Source organism: Pecten maximus, chromosome 3 (assembly GCF_902652985.1).
Source record: "Pecten maximus chromosome 3, xPecMax1.1, whole genome shotgun sequence".
NCBI classification, from domain to species: Eukaryota; Metazoa; Mollusca; class Bivalvia; order Pectinida; family Pectinidae; genus Pecten; species Pecten maximus.
The window spans coordinates 33,424,450-33,445,301 of NC_047017.1; the positions used below are offsets into that span (position 1 = coordinate 33,424,450).

General features: G+C 36.6%; 1 protein-coding gene across 1 annotated transcript in view; it reads right to left on the reverse strand.

Annotated features, from left to right (window-relative positions):
* LOC117323956 overlaps positions 1–20,054 on the reverse strand; it is a 41,037-nt gene extending 20,983 nt beyond the window's left edge. The window contains exons 1-8 of the mRNA XM_033879516.1: positions 19,912–20,054; positions 17,741–19,561; positions 11,324–11,368; positions 8,975–9,038; positions 8,225–8,387; positions 3,000–3,053; positions 2,472–2,531; positions 2,153–2,234 (exon numbers count right to left, since the gene is read on the reverse strand). Coding sequence (XP_033735407.1) covers positions 2,153–2,234; positions 2,472–2,531; positions 3,000–3,053; positions 8,225–8,387; positions 8,975–9,038; positions 11,324–11,368; positions 17,741–19,550 — 2,278 coding nt within the window. The 5' untranslated portion in view covers positions 19,551–19,561; positions 19,912–20,054. The remainder of the gene's footprint in view (positions 1–2,152; positions 2,235–2,471; positions 2,532–2,999; positions 3,054–8,224; positions 8,388–8,974; positions 9,039–11,323; positions 11,369–17,740; positions 19,562–19,911) is intronic.
* Positions 20,055–20,852: the final 798 nt, after the last annotated feature.

Below are 20,852 nucleotides of genomic sequence, written 5' to 3' on the forward strand. Positions count from 1 at the left end.
TATACCTGGTAACTGGGAACAAGCATTATACCTGGTAACTGGGAACAAGCATTATACCTGGTAACTGGGAACAAGCATTATACCTGATAACTGGGAACAAGCATTATACCTGATAACTGGGAACAAGCATTATACCTGGTAACTGGGAACAAGCATTATACCTGGTAACTGAGAACAAGCATTATACCTGGTAACTGGGAACAAGCATTATACCTGGTAACAGGGAACAAGCATTATACCTGGTAACTGGGAACAAGCATTATACCTGGTAACTGGGAACAAGCATTATACCTGGTAACTGGGAACAAGCATTATACCTGGTAACTGAGAACAAGCATTATACCTGGTAACTGGGAACAAGCATTATACCTGGTAACTGGGAACAAGCATTATACCTGGTAACTGAGAACAAGCATTATACCTGGTAACTGGGAACAAGCATTATACCTGGTAACTGGGAACAAGCATTATACCTGGTAACTGGGAATAAGCATTATACCTGGTAACTGGGAACAAGCATTATACCTGATAACTGGGAACAAGCATTATACCTGGTAACTGGGAACAAGCATTATACCTGGTAACTGGGAACAAGCATTATACCTGATAACTGGGAACAAGCATTATACCTGGTAACTGGGAACAAGCATTATACCTGGTAACTGAGAACAAGCATTATACCTCATAACTGGGAACAAGCATTATACCTGGTAACTGGGAACAAGCATTATACCTGGTAACTGGGAACAAGCATTATACCTGGTAACTGGGAACAAGCATTATACCTGGTAACTGGGAACAAGCATTATACCTGGTAACTGGGAACAAGCATTATACCTGATAACTGGGAACAAGCATTATACCTGGTAACTGGGAACAAGCATTATACCTGGTAACTGGGAACAAGCATTATACCTGGTAACTGGGAATTGATATAGATAATAGAGGTAAGTATTACCACACTAGTATACACAGTCAATAAACACAGAGACAGGGTAGTCAAGTGGTAGGATGCAGGGCTATGTGACCAAAGAGTCGATACGTTACTCCATTGTACATTGTTGTTCTGATCCGACATGAAAATCATCACTTAGCAAAACTCTAGTACATGTAATGCACATGTGACATGTCTTATGAAATGATGTTGTAACATGACCAAAACACATGTATTGTTCTTGTCTGGACAATGCAAACCAGCAAGTTTGTCTCAGGAATCATTCAAAAACCACTTTCTGAAGACAAGTGCAGTTAATATAAAACTTACGAGGTTACAGAAGGGCCCATTATAACACTTGTTGGTGCTTTAGGGGACACGTGTGTCAGGTAGCTGTATTCATTTCTATCTACTCACAGACAATTATCCAGCCACTGTAACAGCTTGTTTAATTAGGTTTTAACTGTATAAGTAGGTATCCAATTAAGTTAGGTTTAACTGTATAAGTAGTTATCCAATTAAGTTAGGTTTTAATTGTATTAGTAGTTATCCAATTAAGTTAGGTTTAACTGTATTAGTAGTTATCCAATTAAGTTAGGTTTAACTGTATAAGTAGGTATCCAATTAAGTTAGGTTTAACTGTATTAGTAGTTATCCAATTAAGTTAGGTTTAACTGTATTAGTAGTTATCCAATTAAGTTAGGTTTAACTGTATAAGTAGGTATCCAATTAAGTTAGGTTTAACTGTATTAGTAGTTATCCAATTAAGTTAGGTTTAACTGTATTAGTAGTTATCCAATTAAGTTAGGTTAAACTGTATTAGTAGTTATCCAATCAAGTTAGGTTTAACTGTATTAGTAGTTATCCAATTAAGTTAGGTTTAACTGTATAAGTAGGTATCCAATTAAGTTAGGTTTAACTGTATTAGTAGTTATCCAATTAAGTTAGGTTTAACTGTATTAGTAGTTATCCAATTAAGTTAGGTTAAACTGTATTAGTAGTTATCCAATCAAGTTAGGTTTAACTGTATAAGTAGTTATCCAATTAAGTTTGGTTTTAATTGTATTAGTAATTATCCAATTAAGTTAGGTTTAACTGTATTAGTAGTTATCCAATTAAGTATCAGTATTTTAATATTATTCATTGTACAAGTCCTAGAGTACATATTTCAGTTACATAACAGACAGGTAGAAGATCCCGACTACACGGATATGTTACCTGTGGCTGCCACTTTCTTGTAGTAAGTCAGGGCTGTCTCACACTTCATCTCTACACCGATCCCCGACCAATACCGGTATCCCTGTAACAGTCAACACCAGCCATAAGGAACAGTGTGTTCTCATTAGGAGGTGCAGTAGGACCTCAAACAACCAGAGAGTCTCCTAGGTTTAATATGTCTTCATTTCAAACTGCGTCAACAATTATATAATGCATTCTTATTCACAAAGATCGCTTTGCTACATCATTTAAGACATATTGAAGTTGCTCTAGAATAATTGTTTTCTTCTCCAGCCGGTGGAGATTTAATGTTGCTTACCAAAGCCATCTGGGCCAAAGGATCTCCTCCGAGTGATGCAAAAGTAAAGTAGACCAGTGCCTATGGAGAGATTAAAAGTGGTGTTTTTATTAACTTATTTCTTATGTGTTCAAATTAAAGGATTTTATTATTTCACTAAACATGCTGGTAATGTACCAGGTAGCTACTGGCTGCTGTGTGGTACTCTACTATAATTATGTACAACCTGTATGAAAACTATTAACTTCTCCACAAATTATCAAATTAACATACACATTATACCCTTTGCTTACATGCTCTCACACAAACTATTTACATAGCTAAGTAGAGGCCGAAAGTGAGTCAGCACACTTGTCTAGTCAACCAAATAATTATGGATTCCAAAGCAACAGTTTCCATGGAAGCTTCATCATATCCTATACCTAAGCTAATTATAATACCAACATATTACAGAATAACAGAACGGCGATTTTTAAAACATCACCCAGACACTATATGCTTCAAAATAACAGAGTTCACTGGTAGTAACATCATCATCAATAAACTTACCTCTGCCTGACTGGAATTTCTACCAATACCAGCACTGTTTACAAATCCCATCCCCTGAAATATAGATCAAACATGAGATTGTATTGTTACAGGGACATACGGGTGGTTACTGATTTTACTGATAAAAGTTCAATTCACATGAAGAATTTCATGTTTGCTTTCTAATTAAAAACAGGTATACAATAAATAGAATCTTACACTCTTGTCAATGCATTATGGAAAACAAACAATTTAAAGATTTTACTCACCTAAATGCTAGTGATTTATCAATTTGTTAGGTTTTCAAATGACATTAATGGTACTCATGAAAGACCTTCTATTATTGATCAAACACAGAAGCTGATGTGAAGTTACACAAAACTAAGACTGAACGATAATTTAGTAACACCAACATAGGGCCCTGATTACACTTACCAAAAGTAAGACTGAATGATAATTATAATCAAATAGAAAGTTCTACTAAATATAAACATTCTACAAATAGCTACTGACCAGCTGACCCCTTGGACTGCCCCGTTCAGCCAGGTTCTGGAACACTTCTATAGCATTGGAGATGTTCTGGGGTAGGTAGTCCCCGAACAGATGAGCAAAGCCTGTGTACTCCAGGGCAGGTGTATGGTTAAGCTTCGCTGCCAACTGGAAGTATCGGTGTGCTCTACAAGCATTCGTTATATATTAAGAACATGAATGGGTGTCGGGTGAAACAACTTTTTAAATTTTCATTACTTATAAACTATTCATAAACTTCAACAACAGCATTGTACAGGGTGGTGCAATGACATCCCATTTGGTATACATTTATTGTGTGGTGCAATGACATCCCATTTAGTATACATTTATTGTGTGGTGCAATGACATCCCATTTAGTATACATTTATTGTGTGGTGCAATGACATCCCATTTAGTATACATTTATTGTGTGGTGCAATGACATCCCATTTAGTATACATTTATTGTGTGGTGCAATGACATCCCATTTAGTATACATTTAATGTGTGGTGCAATGACATCCCATTTAGTATACATTTATTGTGTGGTGCAATGACATCCCATTTAGTATACATTTAATGTGTGGTGCAATGACATCCCATTTAGTATACATTATTGTGTGGTGCAATGACATCCCATTTAGTATACATTTATTGTGTGGTGCAATGACATCCCATTTAGTATACATTTATTGTGTGGTGCAATGACATCCCATTTAGTATACATTTATTGTGTGGTGCAATGACATCCCATTTAGTATACATTCAATGTGTGGTGCAATGACATCCCATTTAGTATACATTTATTGTGTGGTGCAATGACATCCCATTTAGTATACATTTAATGTGTGGTGCAATGACATCCCATTTAGTATACATTTAATGTGTGGTGCAATGACATCCCATTTAGTATACATTTAATGTGTGGTGCAATGACATCCCATTTAGTATACATTTAATGTGTGGTGCAATGACATCCCATTTGGTATACATTTATTGTGTGGTGCAATGACATCCCATTTAGTATACATTTATTGTGTGGTGTTAACTCAGAGCGAGGACAAACATTCTGATGATACAAACTCTATATTGACAAAATATGTAGATAGATATCACCGAACAAGGTGCATTTAAAATCAAAACTGTTACGGTCATATCATAGTGATCAATCATTAAAACGGCCATCCTAAGAAATATAAAGCATGTAAAGAAAGTTTTATTAATGGATTGAGGTAAAAGTTTTTTAAAGATATGGGAAACACAAAATGGCGTTCACGTGTAGCTTGCCATCTGGCCAGGTGTTCATTTATGTAAGTATACATCCCCTTATAGACATATAAAACCAGTAGGTAAGAGACATATATAACTGTACTTTTATTTCCAACTGGTAAAATGTTAAATTAATATGGAGACTTACGCATGGATCAATAAACTTACTGTTCATAGTCTTTGAGATAGGTAGTATTGATGAATGCTTCTCCCTGTCTGTAAAACTCCTCAGCTAAAATAAAACGATCACACAATTATCAAGGCAGAGAATGGACATACCATTCCCACGGCAATGAATGTACATACCATTACCAAGGCAAGGAATGTACATACCATTACCAAGGCAAGGAATGTACATACGATTACCAAGGCAATGAATGTACATACGATTACCAAGGCAAGGAATGTACATATGATTACCAAGGCAAGGAATGTACATACCATTACCAAGGCAAGGAATGTACATACCATTACCAAGGCAAGGAATGTACATACCATTACCAAGGCAAGGAATGTACATACCATTACCAAGACAAGGAATGTACATATGATTACCAAGGCAAGGAATGTACATATGATTACCAAGGCAAGGAATGTACATACGATTACCAAGGCAAGGAATGTACATATGATTACCAAGGCAAGGAATGTACATACGATTACCAAGGCAAGGAATGTACATATGATTACCAAGGCAAGGAATGTACATATGATTACCAAGGCAAGGAATGTACATACGATTACCAAGGCAAGGAATGTACATACGATTACCAAGGCAAGGAATGTACATATGATTACCAAGGCAAGGAATGTACATACGATTACCAAGGCAAGGAATGTACATACCATTACCAAGGCAAGGAATGTACATACGATTACCAAGGCAAGGAATGTACATACCATTACCAAGGCAAGGAATGTACATACCATTACCAAGGCAATGAATGTACATACCATTACCAAGGCAAGGAATGTACATACGATTACCGAATGTACATACGATTACCAAGGCAAGGAATGGACATACCATTCCCAAGGCAAGGAATGTACATACGATTACCAAGGCAAGGAATGTACATACCATTACCAAGGCAATGAATGTACATACCATTACCAAGGCAAGGAATGTACATACCATTACCAAGGCAAGGAATGTACATACCATTACCAAGGCAAGGAATGTACATACGATTACCAAGGCAAGGAATGTACATACGATTACCACGGCAAGGAATGTACATACGATTACCAAGGCAAGGAATGTACATATGATTACCAAGGCAATGAATGTACATACCATTACCAAGGCAAGGAATGTACATACGATTACCACGGCAATGAATGTACATACCATTACCAAGGCAAGGAATGTACATACGATTACCAAGGCAAGGAATGTACATACCATTACCAAGACAAGGAATGTACATATGATTACCAAGGCAATGAATGTACATACCATTACCAAGACAAGGAATGTACATACCATTACCAAGACAAGGAATGTACATACGATTACCACGGCAATGAATGTACATACCATTACCAAGGCAAGGAATGTACATACGATTACCACGGCAATGAATGTACATACCATTACCAAGGCAAGGAATGTACATACGATTACCAAGGCAAGGAATGTACATACCATTACCAAGGCAAGGAATGTACATACGATTACCACGGCAATGAATGTACATACCATTACCAAGGCAAGGAATGTACATACGATTACCACGGCAATGAATGTACATACCATTACCAAGGCAAGGAATGTACATACCATTACCAAGGCAAGGAATGTGTCTGAAAAGCAGTTATTTTAAGTAGATATCATTCTATGTACAGTACGTGACTGTACAAACCATGAGGATATTCCAATTTTATAACTGCCACATACAACTGCCAGGTTATTACATCTCAAATAATGCCACATACAACTGTCAGGTTATTACATCTCAAATAATGCCACATACAACTGTCAGGTTATTACATCTCAAATAATGCCACATACAACTGTCAGGTTATTACATCTCAAATAATGCCACATACAACTGTCAGGTTATTACATCTCAAATAATGCCACATACAACTGTCAGGTTATTACATCTCAAATAATGCCACATACAACTGCCAGGTTATTACATCTCAAATAATGCCACATACAACTGCTAGGTTATTACATCTCAAATAATGCCACATACAACTGTCAGGTTATTACATCTCAAATAATGCCACATACAACTGCCAGGTTATTACATCTCAAATAATACCACATACAACTGTCAGGTTATTACATCTCAAATAATGCCACATACAACTGCCAGGTTATTACATCTCAAATAATGCCACATACAACGGCCAGGTTATTACATCTCAAATAAAGACAAAGTAAATAGGGGTTCATCACCATTATATTTCATATTCTACCTTTGATCTCTTCAGCTGTCAGCTGGACTTCCTCTGATGATTCTTCTGTAATAAAATGAGACAACATTCACAAGTTAACACCAATATAACTTGTACAGTAGTGTATCATACATTAATCAGTAAAAATTAAAAAAAATTATAATAAAAATTCAGCAACAAATGTTGTCAGGAATAATTGTTAAGAACCCAAAAATAAATTTCAAATCACTAAATTATATGAAATATTGATTGCCTATATGGCTACATTATTTTTTATTAAATGTCTTAGACAGTTAAAATATCACTTTCACTTTCCTAACTTTAGCTGTCATCTAGAAAAAAGATATATGACTATGTTATGTTAGTATGCCAAGGGTTCCCAAAGAAGCCAGTAGCTCTACTACAACTATACCCTCTCACCAGATACATCTTACATTATTGTCACGCAATGAGAGCAGGTTTGAGATGATGTGTTAAAATATTATGTTATATAATATGTAGTGTTAATAATAACTTGATATCACAAAGAAGACCCGTCTTAATATGACCTTGGTTGTTGGGAGGATGTTAAACAAAACAAAACAAAATCAACAAGAGATCTCAGAGAAAATCCGGTGCCCACCACTGAATGATCTTTAACGGTTCTATGTCAGACTGATTTCCTCTCTACTTTTCCATTCTTTCTTCTTTTCATCTTAATAATCTGATAGCAAGAACAGAGGGGTCTAACTAATCTCGATTTAGACAGAAAAACAGCAGGCGTCTGAGAACTCCTCAGTACTTTTCAAGAAACATGGGGCTTTTTTGAAAAATAACAACACTTGGTCAGGACCATCTCAGGAAGATTTCAGGTAAGTTTCAGCTCAATCCCACTGGTGGAATTTGAGAAGAAGTTTGAAATGTGAAAAGTTTACGCACGGCGGACGGCGCACGGCGCACGGCGCACGACGACGGACGAAGCATGATGACTATAGGTCATCCTGACCCTTCGGGTCAGATGACCTAATAATCAAATAGAAAGTTCTACTAAATATAAACATTCTACAAATAGCTACTGACCAGCTGACCCCTTGGACTGCCCCGTTCAGCCAGGTTCTGGAACACTTCTATAGCATTGGAGATGTTCTGGGGTAGGTAGTCCCCGAACAGATGAGCAAAGCCTGTGTACTCCAGGGCAGGTGTATGGTTAAGCTTCGCTGCCAACTGGAAGTATCGGTGTGCTCTACAAGCATTTGTTATATATTAAGAACATGTATGGGTGTCGGGTGAAACAACTTTTTAAATTTTCATTACTTATAAACTATTCATAAACTTCAACAACAGCATTGTACAGGGTGGTGCAACGAAATCCCATTTAGTATACATTTAATGTGTGGTGCAATGACATCCCATTTAGTATACATTTATTGTGTGGTGTTAACTCAGAGCGAGGACAAACATTCTGATGATACAAACTCTATATTGACAAAATATGTAGATAGAAATCACCGAACAAGGTGCATTTAAAATCAAAACTGTTACGGCCATATCATAGTGATCAATCATTAAAACGGCCATCCTAAGAAATATAAAGCATGTAAAGAAAGTTTTATTAATGGATTGAGGTAAAAGTTTTTTAAAGATATGGGAAACACAAAATGGCGTTCACGTGTAGCTTGCCATCTGGCCAGGTGTTCATTTATGTAAGTATACATCCCCTTATAGACATATAAAACCAGTAGGTATGAGACATATATAACTGTACTTTTATTTCTAACTGGTAAAAAGTTAAATTAATATGGAGACTTACGCATGGATCAATAAACTTACTGTTCATAGTCTTTGAGATAGGTAGTATTGATGAATGCTTCTCCCTGTCTGTAAAACTCCTCAGCTAAAATAAAACGATCACACAATTATCAAGGCAGAGAATGGACATACCATTACCAAGGCAAGGAATGTACATACCATTACCAAGGCAAGGAATGTACATACGATAACCAAGGCAAGGAATGTACATACGATTACCAAGGCAAGGAATGTACATACGATAATCAAGGCAAGGAATGTACATACCATTACCAAGGCAAGGAATGTACATACGATAACCAAGGCAAGGAATGTACATACGATAATCAAGGCAAGGAATGTACATACCATTACCAAGGCAAGGAATGTACATACCATTACCAAGGCAAGGAATGTACATACGATAACCAAGGCAAGGAATGTACATACGATTATCAAGGCAATGAATGTACATACCATTACCAAGGCAAGGAATGTACATACCATTACCAAGACAAGGAATGTACATACGATTATCAAGGCAATGAATGTACATACCATTACCAAGGCAAGGAATGTACATACGATTACCAAGACAAGGAATGTACATACCATTACCAAGACAAGGAATGTACATACCATTACCAAGGTAAGGAATGTACATACCATTACCAAGGCAAGGAATGTACATACGATTACCAAGGCAATGAATGTACATACCATTACCAAGGCAAGGAATGTACATACCATTACCAAGGCAAGGAATGTACATACCATTACCAAGGCAAGGAATGTACATACCATTACCAAGGCAAGGAATGTACATACCATTACCAAGGCAAGGAATGTACATACCATTACCAAGGCAAGGAATGTACATACGATTACCACGGCAAGGAATGTACATACCATTACCAAGTCAAGGAATGTATACATACGATTACCACAGCAAGGAATGTACATACCATTACCAAGGCAATGAATGTACATACGATTACCACGGCAAGGAATGTACATACCATTACCACAGTAAGGAATGTACATACCATTACCAAGGCAAGGAATGTACATACGATTACCACGGCAAGGAATGTACATACCATTACCACGGCAAGGAATGTACATACCATTACCAAGGCAAGGAATGTGTCTGAAAAGTAGTTATTTTAAGTAGATATCATTCTATGTACAGTACGTGACTGTACAAACCATGAGGATATTCCAGTTTTATAACTGCCACATACAACTGCCAGGTTATTACATCTCAAATAATGCCACATACAACTGTCAGGTTATTACATCTCAAATAATGCCACATATATAACTGCCAGGTTATTACATCTCAAATAATGCCACATACAACTGTCAGGTTATTACATCTCAAATAATGCCACACATACAACTGTCAGGTTATTACATCTCAAATAATACCACATATATAACTGCCAGGTTATTACATCTCAAATAACGCCACATACAACTGTCAGGTTATTACATCTCAAATAATACCACATACAACTGTCAGGTTATTACATCTCAAATAATGTCACATATATAACTGTCAGGTTATTACATCTCAAATAATGCCACATACAACTGTCAGGTTATTACATCTCAAATAATACCACATATAACTGTCAGGTTATTACATCTCAAATAATACCACATACAACTGTCAGGTTATTACATCTCAAATAACGCCACATACAACTGTCAGGTTATTACATCTCAAATAATACCACATACAACTGTCAGGTTATTACATCTCAAATAATACCACATACAACTGTCAGGTTATTACATCTCAAATAACTGCCACATACAACTGTCAGGTTATTACATCTCAAATAATACCACATACAACTGTCAGGTTATTACATCTCAAATAACGCCACATACAACTGTCAGGTTATTACATCTCAAATAATACCACATACAACTGTCAGGTTATTACATCTCAAATAATGCCACATACAACTGTCAGGTTATTACATCTCAAATAATACCACATACAACTGTCAGGTTATTACATCTCAAATAATGCCACATACAACTGTCAGGTTATTACATCTCAAATAATACCACATACAACTGTCAGGTTATTACATCTCAAATAATACCACATACAACTGTCAGGTTATTACATCTCAAATAATACCACATACAACTGTCAGGTTATTACATCTCAAATAATACCACATACAACTGTCAGGTTATTACATCTCAAATAATACCACATACAACTGTCAGGTTATTACATCTCAAATAATACCACATACAACTGTCAGGTTATTACATCTCAAATAATGCCACATACAACTGCCAGGTTATTACATCTCAAATAAAGACAAAGTAAATAGGGGTTCATCACCATTATATTTCATATTCTACCTTTGATCTCTTCAGCTGTCAGCTGGACTTCCTCTGATGATTCTTCTGTAATAAAATGAGACAACATTCACATGTTAACACCAATATAACTTGTACAGTAAATGTATCATACATTAATCAGTAAAAATTATAAAAAATTATAATAAAAATTCAGTAACAAATGTTGTCAGGAATAATTGTTAAGAACCCAAAAATAAATTCCAAATCACTAAATTATATAAAATATTGATTGCCTATATGGCTACATTATTTTTTATTAAATGTCTTAGACAGTTAAAATATCACTTTCACTTTCCTAACTTTAGCTGTCATCTAGAAAAAAGATATATGACTATGTTATGTTAGTATGCCAAGGGTTCCCAAAGAAGCCAGTAGCTCTACTACAACTATACCCTCTCACCAGATACATCTTACATTATTGTCACGCAATGAGAGCAGGTTTGAAATGATGTGTTAAAATATTATGTTATATAATATGTAGTGTTAATAATAAAGATATCACAAAGAAGACCCGTCTTAATATGACCTTGGTTGTTGGGAGGATGTTAAACAAAACAAAACAAAATCAACAAGAGATCTCAGAGAAAATCCGGTGCCCACCACTGAATGATCTTTAACGGTTCTATGTCAGACTGATTTCCTCTCTACTTTTCCATTCTTTCTTCTTTTCATCTTAATAATCTGATAGCAAGAACAGAGGAGTCTACAAGTGAAGCTTGAGAAACATCCCTTCCAGTACTTTTCAAGAAACAGTGATAACAAACTTCAATTCTCAGAATCCAAGATGGCAACCTGTTCAATTCTGGAAATCCAAGACGACCATGGCCACCTGTTAACCATTTGATTTTCTTATAAAAAATCTAAATTGAATTGGCACAACTAGGGACCAAGGGAAACCATGCATACACATGAAATTTGAGGAATATCCCTCCAGTACTTTTCTAGAACTGGCAATAACGAACACCAGTTCTCAGAATCCATCTGATGATGGTGGGCTAAAAGGAACATTCACTTAATCTTGTAATTCGATCTTGTTTGAGCTTGCATCTTTTCTGAAAATTAATCCAGTTCATATTGAAAACTTTAAGTTGACTAATGGATGGCATTTGTTGAAATAGCTTAATATATATTTCTTCAAATCCTAAATGGGGATATTATCTGTCAGAATAGGTGTTACACATAATTATAACATCGCAAATGGTCAAACTGCATGATTTATATATACATAATGTGATGGGGAAAATAAACAAAATATTTCTACAGTACAATCTAGAATTCCAGTACTTTCCATATCAAAATAATGTTGAACGTACATGTACGGGTATGTACTTGTCAATTTCAATCTCCAACTTTCCAAAGGGAAATGATATGTGGACAAATTTTCAAGCTATCCTAACAAATGTACATTTTATAGACTTCTTGATGACAAAATTATACCTTAATATCCTATAGTAAGAGTTCACAGCATACCACATTTCATCAAAGTCCATTCATATCTAATCATGTTAGTATGTTTAATAAGCCTATTTAAAAAAAACCTGCAAAGGACAATTACAATGTACGCGCTGTTAGTCCCATTGTTAATGTCATCTGAGATCTGATCTTATTGACATAAAACTGCATATAAAATTTCATCATAATATGTTCATATTTATTCAAGCTATCATGTTCACAAGGTCTAAAGGCAATAAAACTGAAAAGGGCCATAACTCTGTAAATTACAACTGAATCAGCCCAAATATGAAGTAAGGCTACATAAAAACTTTCATGAAAATCTGTTCATATTTACTCAAGTTATTGTGTTCATATAAGGTCCAATGGTGGTAAAGCTACAAAGGACAATAATTTTGTAAGTTATGATTAAAACCCCATTGTGAAACTCCTCCTAAATCTTACTGATATAAGCTTAAGGCTGCCACATTTCAAGTATATCTGTTTATATTTACTGAAGTTATCATGGTCACAAGGCCTTGGCTTAGGTGACCTTAAAAGCTGGGGAGTCTACAACAGGTCTCAGCAGTGTAGGATTTAATATTACAGTGTAGGTTATTAGATAATTAGGTTACAATGAAAATTCTGTACTATTTCTGTAGATCATTTCTACACTACAGCGTAACTGGCGTAAATACTTGTTTGTCATACGCAGCAATATTAATATGGTAAATAATACATATAGTACTACATACTAATAAAAGCCAGCAATAAGCACAGAGACAACACTAAAATACAACAAACTATATCAAACCTATAACTTTTCTGTTGATCTGAGCTATCTACACATATCATCATTGATGATCAAATGCTTTCAAAAATATCATAATAATACTGAAAATGATACACCAGATACCTGCTATTATCGGCTTTCCTTCAACTTTAAAATAACATTTACAGGAGATAAACCAAAAATGAATGATGAAGTAAATATCTACAGCGGTCAGTGCTTTCACTTGGTATAAAACAGGTGCTTGTTATATTTAAAGAATAATGCTGTTTGAGTATTTATAGGATACACTGTACATATAGATTTGATGATGCTCAGTTTTCTGTAAGTCATTTACACTCAGCAGTCTATATATTATACACTTTCAATAAGATTGCTGTCAGTGACCAGTAACACCATGCAAATGTACAGAAAACAACCAAAACTCATAGGAAAAACACATGCTGCATATGGTAAACTACAGTGCAAATAACCACCTAGACAAAAAGCATTCATGAAATGACTCATTCAACTTATAAAACAAATAATAATGATAAAGAATAATTTGTAAAAAAGGAAACAGAAAGCAGGACAGCAGGAACATAAACAAGAGAAATTTATGACCAACACTTTACTGGTCATAACAGAGTAAACAACGAATGAATTAGTGGTTGGGGAAATCTTATACCAGGAATTATGAAAGAGTTGTCATCAGATGAAAACGTATCTTGCCGAGTGGGTTGAAATTCATATTACCTGGTAGTTTGTGGGGTTTTTTTAATAGGTAAAAGGTCATGGTCAGTCAACAAGTACGTAACTGTAGGACCAAATAAAAGGTCTTGTGACAAGGAACATGCATATTATCATATATGAAAGCCCTATCTCATATGGTTAATATAATGTGACCAAGGTTGTAGTTTTTTAAAAGTAAGTCAAAGATCAAAGTCAAGGTCAGCATGTCTACAAATGTAGTATACCAATGGAAAGCTCTTTTGACAAAGAACACACATGTGAAGATCATTAGTATTGACTCAACACTGTTTTATAAAAATCTAACTGTCTATGGGCAACGCCTATGCGAAGGGTACAGCAATAGCTCCCCTGGACTTCATCTCATTAAGCTAAAAATCAAAGGTCTTGGAAATTCTGTACCGGTAAACTAGGTCATTCTAATGTGAAGGAGGTTTACCAGTAAATATATGGTATAATGGGTGTTATTGAGGACAAAGAGATATTGGTGTTGTTGAGGACAAATTGAAGAGATATGGGTGTTATTGAGGACAAAGAGATATGGGTGTTATTGAGGACAAAGAGATACGGGTGTTATTGAGGACAAGTTTGTCAAAATCTAAGATGCCAAGTGGGCATCTGTCTTGTTCTGGTCTTTCAACCTGGAATATTAATTAAGAACAAGAAGATATGGGCATCATTGAAGACAAAGAGATATGGGTGTCATTGAGGACATAGATAAATGGGCATCATTGAGGACATAGATATATGGGTGCCATTGAGGATAAAGAGATATGGGCATCATTGAGGACAAAGAGATATGGCTGTTATTGTGGACAAATTGAAGAGATATGGGTGTTATTGAGGACAAAGAGATATGGGTGTTATTGAGGACAAAGAGATATGGGTGTTATTGAGGACAAATTAAGAGATATGGGTGTTATTGAGGACAAAGAGATATTGAAACCTCAGCAGTTCCTCAGATTAGCTATTCACAATGCATTGGGATGGGATGGGACAGACATGGGAAACACTATATGCCCCCCCCCCCCCCCCCCCCCCCCCCAAATTTCATAGCGGGGCATAACAATTTTAGATCATATGTACATCCCTACTCACTTGAGGTTGTCTCTGTATCAAACCACCAAAGCTATATAAAATATGGCTGGGATTCTATTTTATACACAATTATGGATGCGATTTTGAATGTGTGAAAGGTCTTTATTTCAGTTAAGATCATATGTGGATATTATATAAAAACTGGTTAGATCAAGTCATGTCTCTATATTATCATCTATTTAGGAGGAATATTCATAACAGTTTACAGACAGATGACGCACCATTGCATCTAATCTTTGACCAGTAGAGAGAAAACAAATAAAAAACAAGAATGGGAAATGCAAACAAAACACCAGATTACAAAGTCTGTAGCATACTAGATTACCTCCCCTTGTCAATGTATCATTGGTATTTGATTATGTATACCTTGATAATCAACAAAAGTGATATTAAGATGAGAGATGGCCATGGGAGCCACTGCTACAGCCAATCAAAACTTTGTATGTGGAATGGTTATTAAACATTGCAACAGCCAACCAAAATTCATGTGAAGTAGCGTATACATTTAGCAAAAGATTCCGTAATGAAATGACCAAAGGGAGGTAATATTTACTAGTTTCACTCCATCAAGTACAAAGTATATATAGGTGGGAAGTGAACTAATACAGGAAGAAATGTCCACAAGCTAAGTTGTAAGAGGGTGACACAGGAGGGTGTACACTCTCACCTTGAGGTAGAGGGATCTGGTTGTGGGTATCGTCTGTAGCCTGCTGGTATGTAACCTTATCTGGGTGATGTTGGTAGTACTCGTCATAGGTGACATGTACCGAACCATCCCTGTGAATAATCTGTGTATACTTCTCTACTCTTGCATAGCCAAACTCATCAGCATTGTAGACAACAGATGTTTCCTTCATGTTTCCCTGCACATGTTTATACACACCTTCTATGCGAGTCGTGTCCAGTTCTTCCTCATCAAACACGGCTGGGAAATCATCCATCCCATACAAATCATCCACCTGCTCTCCTAGTCTGTCTATATCTTTATCATCACTAGAATCAACTATTCTTTCTTCATCTATGTCAGAATCTTCTTCCCCATCCATGTAATCATCCTTTATTTGAGACTTCTCCTCATTATCAACATCATCTTCATCAAAATCATCATCCTTCATTTCTGACCCATCTCCAACATCAACTTCATCAACATCCTTTTCCTTCATTTCTGAACTCTCTACATCATCAATATTATCTTCTACCTCACCATGCTCCCATTCCTCTTCCTCATCATCATTATCCTCATTGTTTACATGTACCTCATACTTCCATTCTGACCCATGTAAGCTCTCCTCCCCTTGCAGAGTGGCATCCTCATCCTTCTGTCTGAAATGTTCTTGTTTGTCTGCCTCTCCACCATGTTCCTTCCTGTTGATAGATGTCTCTATAGATACGACTTGCCATTGTTTCAGTGTCATCTTGGTTGTTGTCTGTTTCAATATTTTCTGTATTCATCTGTTTATATTTCAATTCATCAATGTCTAAATATTCTTCATTTTCAAGGAATGTTTCTTCGTGATTAACATCTTCATTTAGAAATTCTGTGGTATGTCCATCTTTGGTATCACCAGAGGTCGGGTTTCTCTGTCTGCTGAGAGATTGGTCTGTTACAATACCCTCTACATCAGACTCTGCCTCCCTACTCTGTGTGTGTTTTTCAACTGTCTGTATCTCCAGATCTGTATACATAACATTGTTTTTCAAACTAAAATTATTAAATTCAAAGTTTTAAAAGAATTACTCATACATTCACAATCAACATGCTTTTTGCTGCAACAAATCTAAACACGTACAGCAAACATTGATATGGTGTAAAAGGATAAAAAAAAAAGAAGAAACACATGTCAGCAGCCAAACTTACACATCTTTTCTCAGCTATATATATTAAAGCTTCACAGAAAACTATTATGTAAACAAATAGTAAACAAAACTTTCAGTCATAATTTGATTGTGGAATTACCTGACAATCATATATACAATGAACGGCTAATGACCAAGGATGACTTCACAAGTTCCTTTCTGTGCTTTTGCTCCACATTTTATGTTACATATATAATACAAATGGTTACTGAGTGTTATTTACCTACTGACCAGAGCTACAGTACTTTTAGTATCCTATACTAAAACGTGTACGCTTCGTGTTAGTAGTGCATAGGTTAATAGCAGCATATATAGCAGGTGGTCACCTTTATCACATAACTGTACACATTAGTGTTTCATATTAGTGAGTTAGTCAATAGTGTACACGATGTGACCTGTTTATGTACTGGTGTGTAGTTCTGAGTTAACTTAGTGAGTTAATATCTACAGATATAGCTATGTGTAGTAATAAACAGCACAACACTACGCGTCTGTACTGTAGTGTAAATTACCTGAGACAGTATTATCCTGCTGATTACCATTGCTGGGAGTGGGAGAGGAGGGGGTTGGTGACTGAGGGGTGTCTACAGGGCGTGGTTTTTCCCCTTTGTCCATACTACTACCGTCCTCAGCTGTATCTGTGAACTTGTCTAACGCCAGACCATCTGTGTTCTCTTTATCATTTTTCTGATGTCCTTGATTTAAAGATCCACTACTTATTTCTTCCTGTTCTTGATTAGAACTCTGATGTATTTTATATTGTTCGGAGTGTAAGCCTTGGTTAACTTGTGTTGGTAATGCATCATTAACCGGGGTTGGTGGTGAATTTTGGTTAACTGGTGTTGGTGGTGTGTTTTGACTAACTGGTGTTGGTGGTGAATTTTGGTTAACTGGTGTTGGTGGTTTATTTTGGTTAACTGGTGATGCGTTTTGGTCAACTGGTGTTGGTGGTGTGTTTGGATTAACTGGTGTTGATGGTGTGTTTTGATTAACTGGTGTTGGTGGTGTGTTTGGATTAACAGGTGTTGGTGGTGTGTTTTGACTAACTGGCGTTGGTGGTGTGTTTTGGTTAACTGGCGTTGGTGGTGTGTTTTGGTTAACTGGCGTTGGTGGTGTGTTTTGGTTAACTGGCGTTGGTGGTGTGTTTTGGTTAACTGGCGTTGGTGGTGCGTTTTGACTAACTGGCGTTGGTGGTGTGTTTTGGTTAACTGGCGTTGGTGGTGCGTTTTGGTTAACTGGCGTTGGTGGTGCGTTTTGACTAACTGGTGTTGGTGGTGCGTTTTGACTAACTGGCGTTGGTGGTGCGTTTTGACTAACTGGCGTTGGTGGTGTGTTTTGGTTAACTGGCATTGGTGGTGTGTTTTGGTTAACTGGCGTTGGTGGTGTGTTTTGGTTAACTGGCGTTGGTGGTGTGTTTTGGTTAACTGGTGTTGGTGGTGTGTTCGGGTTAACTTGTGTTGGTGGTGTGTTTGGGTTAACTGGTGTTGGTGGTGTGTTTTGGTTAACTGGTGTTGGTGGTGTGTTTTGGTTAACTGGTGTTGGTGGTGTGTTTTGGTTAACTGATGTCGGTGGTGTGTTTGGGATAACTGGTGTTTGTGGTGTGTTTGGGTTAACTGGTGTTTGTACATGTGGTGTGTTTGGAACTTGTGTTGGTGGTGTGTTTTGGTTAACTGGTGTTTGTGGTGTGTTTGGGTTAACTGGTGTTTGTACATGTGGTGTGTTTGGAACTTGTGTTGGTGGTGTGTTTTGGTTAACTGGTGTTTGTGGTGTGTTTGGAACTTGTGTTGGCGGTGTGTTTTCGTTAATTGGTGTTGGTGGTGTGTCCGTGTTAACTGGTGTTTGTGTTGATATATGTGTGTTAACTGGTGTTTGTGGTGTGTTTTGGTTAACTTGTGTTGGAGGTGGGACTATTTTAGCTTGTACCGGTGGTGTGTTTTGATGAACTTGTGGTGCCTGTTGATTAATTTGGATTTGGGGTTGGGCTTTATTTTGTAGAGATTGAGTTTCATACTTTTCCACTGGTTCTGGTAGTGTACTATGTTCTAAATTTCCACTGTTTTGATTACCTTGTCTGTCCTGAGCATGTGTAGGGTCCTGCCCCCGGGACGGGGGATCAGTACCAGATGGAGGCTGCTGGTTAAAATTTGTTTCTCCCTGGTCTTTGTCAGACTGATCAATGTTCTGTTTTCCTAGACTGCTAGCAGCCACGCCCCCTGCATCCAGTGAAACTGTTAACTTGATGTTCATACTGACACAAAAAAGTAACAAGACCAAAGTCTTGACAGTCTGTCCACACCTCATACATCTCAACCGAACTTCCATTTTTGATTGCCCTAGAAAAGAAAATAGTGTATCAACTGATTAACATAGAGTCATGGGTAATATAAACTTTGTCATTAATAAGACACAAGAATCACATTTTGATTTGCTACCTTAATTATCTTCAAACAGAACTGTCAAAAGCAGATACATTGTGCGAATGCATAGCTGGAGCTGTGTTTAAGTGGTCTAAATATGTAGCTATAGTTTACATCGTTGAAGTTTGCGAGCTGATATCTAAAATTACATATATTCTAATTTTATTATGCTATTAGACACACATGTACTCTATCGAAATCACAAAAACGTCATCTGATCATAGACGTTGCAATGTCATACGACTGAACAAACACGTGATACTAACCTCTCAATTCATAAATTAGGGCGTACACAACACAGTCACATAACAAATGTCTACGATATGGTGTCAAACTGTCTATAATTCAATTCGAAAACGTAATAACAGCTCGTTGTGCCACGTATTTTTACTTTCACCTGCAAGTAAATACTCACTTGCCTTGCACCAATGAGAGAAGGCGTTTGATTGGTTGGCGTATTATACACAACCGGAAGTAAAGACATCGCAACAAGGCATCAGGACCTGTCAGCGTACATCCGCGTCTTCGATTCTGAGCAGGGACAGATTTTTTTCTCCTTCTTTCTTCTTTTTAATTGAAAAGTGTTCTAAATTCAATACTTGGACCAAACCATTCATAGATCGTTTGGACATTTGTTTCTGTAAAATAAAAGGAAGAAACTTTTGGAACGTTGGAACGGTTGTACCGGAGTTGTTGTAACGGAATAAGGACGGATCTGGTGATTTTTGTTGTTTTTAGACGAGGTTTGAAAAAGACTTTCAAGGCCTGTATTAACATCTGCATGTCCGTCAAGATATATGCCTGAAATTTTACACTTAAAAACAGACGCCCCGCCCGGTTTGTCCGCATAAACGAACAGGCCCGAAGTTCAAGATTCATCACGGACGTAATATGCTATCACTAAAACACCCTGTCATGTCAGTGGTATATTATAGTTACCTGTATCTCAATTTGAATAACAAATATTGCTAGCACGGCTTTCGGTAGAGGAGCGTTTTCGAGATATATAGCTACGTATATACTGTACCTATTTTTTAATATATGCGTTTACACGAAATGACAAAACGGTATACATGTACAGTTGAGTGTAAGCTAACCTTTACATCCTAGTGCAAATGCACTACAGCTATAAAACTAGTAGTGCACTACGTCCAGTCTAGCTGCGATAACGTAGCTCTGGACGACGGACGGACTATTTCTGACAGAT